General features: G+C 29.3%; 1 protein-coding gene across 1 annotated transcript in view; it reads right to left on the reverse strand.

The window, feature by feature from the left end:
* Positions 1-1,873: 1,873 nt before the first annotated feature.
* Positions 1,874-6,137, reverse strand: part of LOC119584806 (zinc finger MYM-type protein 4-like) — a gene marked incomplete in the record, with an annotated part of 39,347 nt that continues 35,083 nt past the window's right edge. Inside the window, 3 exon segments of the mRNA XM_037933449.1 lie at positions 1,874-2,126; positions 3,679-3,772; positions 5,619-5,751. Of these exon segments, the coding sequence (XP_037789377.1) occupies positions 1,955-2,126; positions 3,679-3,772; positions 5,619-5,751 (399 nt within the window).

Consider the following 6,137-nt stretch of genomic DNA (forward strand, 5'->3'; position numbering starts at 1 on the left):
TTACCAGTCTAATACTGCAAATGTCAGAACACCTCCTCCAAAGCATTAATCATTAAGAATGATTCAGCAGGACATTAAACTTTTCCAAAGCTGCTGTTTTCTGTTCAAAGTTTTTTGTTACATCACATTTAAGTTCCTTTATAAACACACTTCTTGCAACTTGCAACAAACTTGCCATTTCTCTCTGCATACCCTCTCAAAACCTGAGTTCAGAAGTTGTATTTTGCCGTTTTATCAAAAAACAAAACATATAAAAAAAAAAATTCCATTTCATTCATCACTTATTTTATCAATAATTTTCTTGAATTTTTCTGTCTTATAAATTACACTTTTTTTTTTTTTACTTATCCGCTCATTTTTTCTCTTTACCATATTTTCTCTAAAACACATAACTTACGTTATTCCTTTTTGACAAATTTCTATTTTATTAATTTGATCTTTTTATGGAATTTCCTTTCATCATCATTTTCTTTTATTGCCTACACTTATACACCATCAAACACTTACTATATATTCTACAGGACCATTTTGTCATTTCTTTACTCCCACAAGTAACCTCAAGCAACCACTCGTTCCTGTGAACGTCTCATGAAATTATCATGTTGCTGTCATGCTTTCTGCCTAGTCCTCTCTCCACAACCCCCCCACCCCCCCCCCCACACACAAACAAAAATCAAGTACATGTTCCTGACAATTTTCAAAGAGTCAGCCTAATTACTATCATTATCCTTATTTACTTTTAAAATCCCTGTACGTGTGTGTGTTTTTGTGCATGTCACATAATACACAATTACACTCACAACAAACATGCACAGATACACATACATACATATCACATACATGACATACCTTTGTGCAAAGTTCTCAGCTGTTCACATATCTAAGAATTTTGAAATTCTAATGAAGTTCAATATAATCACAAAATAAAGAAATGTAAGAACGGATGGAAGGATAATTAATTTATCTCTTATTTCATGTGGTAAAACTCAGGTATTACACCATTACTTTTCCTGAGATCACGAATGAATAACGAAGTCGGTTTCTAAAAAGAGAAATGGTAATAAGTGAGATCCGATCTGCCCTAGAAAACTTGGATTCAAAACTGTGAGTGTATGCATATGTATGTTATGTAAGTATGCATGTAAATGACTTGACCTTTCTTACATCATTACTTGTAAGAAAAAACATGTTCATTCTCTATAATTGTAATATTTCATCCTGACCTCACTTCACATTCCACCAATGCATCTTTATCTAATCTTTTAGTATAGGGTTGGCTGGTTTAGTCGTGCTTCAGCAAACATATGCACACCACAGTTGAGGGGGATTGCATCACTGGCCTCTGGGAGGATTCAGTCATCATACTTAATTAAAGAGATGAAAGAGGGAAGAGGATGAAAAAAGAAAAGGTAACAACTGGACAACAAAACCTTTCCTCTGTTTGGTTGGACATGGCACCACAACACCTAAAGACCTTCCTGCTTGTGCATTACATCTAGCGCCACTCCTTTTGACACAGACGGAGATACTTGGTCAGCTCAGACCACAGGTGAAAAAAATGAGGCCTGTGAAAATCAGCCCAATCCAGCTAGCCCTGTTAGAAATTCTAGGACTAGAAATTTAGGTCAATAATAGAAAAATAGACAATAAACTTTCCAGAAGCTTATTATCTGTTTTCACACAAAAAAAAAAAAGGTGATTCCAAATTAGCCAGCTGGAAACAAATGGCCCTGAATATATCTGTGCCCAAGAAGTTTTGCATTCTTTTCACCTAGGCTGAACCTTATTAGACTACAACCTCTTCCTCAGGTGACCTCAGCAGCACCTTTGCTCATGACAAGAATTGTTACTTCTTAGCACTGGAAGAACTCGACTCAATGCCAAACAATAAACGATACACTCCCACATCTCATTAAATGATACCATTTGATTTGCATAACACCTGCCACCTGCTTCACTCTGTCAAGGCCTCCTGGACCTCCCGCACTAAGAGAACTCGATTCAGCATTTTGGAAATGTTCGCTGCCTGTACAGACTGTGTTGAGAACCAGACGGGTGAGTTTGGTATACACGATCTCTCAGGATACACGTAGTAGATATTTCGCTGGTTACGCACACTCTCTGGGCTGTGGGTGGAGTTAAATAGAATTGTAAAATAGAGATTAGATAACATAGTATAATATATATATATATAATAATATATATAGTAGATATATATATATAAATGTATGAGTAAGATAAATATAAGTATGTATATATATGATAGTATGAGATATATATATTTAGATATATGAGATATGATATATATATAATATTATAGATATAATGATATAGAATATGATAGATATATATATATATATGTATTAGAGATAGAGATAGATATAGAATAGATATAATATAATAGTAGATAATGAGATATTATATATATATAGATACTATATATATATAGTAATAGAATATATATATATATATATGTATATATATATATATAATATATAGTATAATAAGTATAATATGTATAATATATAGATGTATATATATATAGTAGTATATATAGTATATAGATATATATATTATATATTATATATATATATATATATAATATATATTATTATTTTAAAATTTATATATATGATATTATATATATATATATATATATGTATTTTATATATAGATATATATATATATATGGGATATATATAATATATAATATATATATATATATAATATGTATATATATTTTATATATTATTATATAAATAATGTAATATATATATATATATTATATATGAATAATGTATATATATATATAGTATATATATATATATATTATATATTTTATATATGTATTATATATATATATATATTATTAAATATATAATATATAATTATACATATATATATATATTTTATATATATATATATATATATATATATATATATATATATATATATAATTATATATATATATATACATACATATAATATATATATATATATACACAATATATTATATATATATAAAATTATATATATATATATATATATATATATATATATATATATATGTATATGTTATTATATACATATATATGTATATGTATATATAAAACATATATATGTATATGTTATATATACATTATATATATAATATATATATATATTATATATTATATATATTATATATATATATATGACAACACACACACACACACACACACACACACACACACACACACACAAAACCCACACACACACGCACGCACGCACGCACGCACGCACGCCACGCACGCACGCACGCACACACACACACACATATATATATATATATATATAATATATATATATATATATATAGATATATATATATATATATATATATATATATATGTATATATATGTGTATATATGTATATATATGTATATATATGTATATATAGTATATATGTATATATATATATATATATATATATATATATGTATATATATATATGTATATATGTATATATATATATATATATATATATATATATATATATATATATATATATATATATATATATATATATATATATGTCTTTTAAGATATAAGTATCAATCATTAAGAATTTATATTTCATGATTTTTTTTTCATTATTTTAATTTTTAAGAGCGAAAAATCTTGCCACCTAAACATACCATTTCGACAAATAGAATTCGTAAAGCTTCACTGGGCATCTTAGAGGGTCGTCCCGATTCTCGTGCATTTCATAATTTGGCGTGGGTTTTGACTCTAAAACGAAAGAAAAATGCTCTGTTATTACAGGATTAGTAATTACGATAACTATACTTCTTACAACTACTGATAATGACAATAAATAATAAAATCATCAATAATAATATCTGCAACAACAATAAAAAGACCCATTACATAATCAACAATAAAAAAAATTATATTAAAAAAGTTCTTAATAATGATAACAATGGTGATAATGGTGATAATAATTAAATAAATAAATAAATAAATAAATAATAATTACAATAACAATATTAATAATATCACAAAATAATAATAACAATAATAATAATCATTATTATAATAGTAATAGTAATAGTAATAATAATAATAATATTAATAATAAAAAATCAATAAAGACAATAATCACTATAATAACCACAACATTCATAATAACAACAGTTATTCTTATAATGATAATAATAATAACTATACCAACAATGCTGCTGGGAATGGCAGGCGCATACATGACACATCCACTGTGATTTAACTTTATTGTTTTAACACAAGATGGCTCCACTTGTACTAAGTCACCAATGAGCCATTATGAGTACTGCTTGTCTCATCCATTTACCCTTTTCCTTGATTTACAAAAATATTTTACGCTATCTTATTTTGCTGTTCCTAATGCTTATAACGGGGGCCGCGGTGGCCGAATGGATAGAGCGTCGGACTCAAGACTGTCACAACGGCAATCTGAGTTCGAGAGTTTGAGTCACCGGCCGGCGCGGTGTTTCCCTCGGGCAAGGAACTTCACCTCGATTGCCTGCCTAGCCACTGGGTGGCCAAGCCAGCTCAAGTCAGTGCCGGGTAAATAGAGATGGTGACTCGATAAAAACACCGGGCGGAAGGCAATGGCAAACCACCGCTCTAAATTGCTAAGAAAAAATCATGGAAGCCCATGATCGTCAAGGCCGCGGTGGCCGAATGGTTAGAGCGTCGGACTCAAGACTGTCACGACGGCAATCTGAATTCGAGGGTTCGAGTCACCGACCGCCACGTTGTTCCCTTGGGCAAGGAACTTGCCTACTTGCCTACCTAGCCACTGGGTGGCCAAGCCAGCCCAAGTCAAGTGCTGGTCCCAAGCCCGGATAAATAGAGAGAATGATTACCTAAAAGGTACCACCGGCACTCTCCGTGGAAAGGAACTGGGGACCCTACCACGTACTCACTCCAAGAGCATCACAACATGAAAACTACAATTAAGTATCATGCTGTGACCACGGCGGCTCAGACATGAGCCTACCGTTAAAAGAAGAATGCTTATAACATTATGGTAATTATAATGTTTATAATAAAAATAACACCATTGATATTCAGAGCATTAGTAAAAAAAAAAAGTTTTACCAACCAATTCAAGGAAAGGTGAAATCAAGTAAGGTAACAAGGTCTACTAATTGACTCCTTTGTGGCTAAGCACTTGCAGAGCCATCTATGTGCAAAGACATTTCACAAAACAATAAAAAATGAGCACCGCATTTTCCTGGCGGCATTGGGTTAATACTATTGTTGAGAACAAAAATTAAGGGCAAAGATAATACTAATCTAATAACAATAACAATAATAATAATAATATAAATAATTAATCATGATAATGATGATGATAACAATAATAATTATAATAATAATAATAATAATGACAGAATACAAATACTATTATCATCAATAAAAGTAATACTAATAAAATTAATAGTACTACTTCTAATGGCAACCATTACAGTATTAATATCAATAATAATAACTACAACCAACAATAATAATAATAAAAGTATCACAAATAACACCAATATGACCAACATACAAAATCCAACATCACCACTTACAGCAAAATATATCAACATACCTTCGATTGAGGACTTTTTAGGATAATACTTGAGAAGCGCGGTTCTGGACACGGATCCTTCTCTCCCTATGGTGGTCCGTCGCCACTGCTTAACTATTTGCACAAAGGACATGTTTAGGTGGTCCTCTACAGTCTGAAAACATGGTAATAGGTAAGACCATTACTTATAGTGATCAGAATAACTAACAAAGACCAAAATGGTAATTAAAATAACAACAAGAAAAATAACAATAATTATCATTATAAAACTAATGATCATAATAATGACAATGCTAATAATTTCCAAGAAAGTATAACAAAAATAACATTGATTACAGTGCCACTACAAATGCAATTACTCATAATGACAATGACAATTATAATAATTACAGTAATAACAATAAGAAGAATGATAATAAGAGCAATAACACTAATAGTAACAATAATAACAGTAATAAATAAATAACAATAACAACAATAATTATAATAATAATAACAATAAAAAAACCTCACATATAATCATAGTACCATAACAGTATA

This window comes from Penaeus monodon, chromosome 18, assembly GCF_015228065.2.
Source record: "Penaeus monodon isolate SGIC_2016 chromosome 18, NSTDA_Pmon_1, whole genome shotgun sequence".
In the NCBI taxonomy this organism is placed as follows: Eukaryota; Metazoa; Arthropoda; class Malacostraca; order Decapoda; family Penaeidae; genus Penaeus; species Penaeus monodon.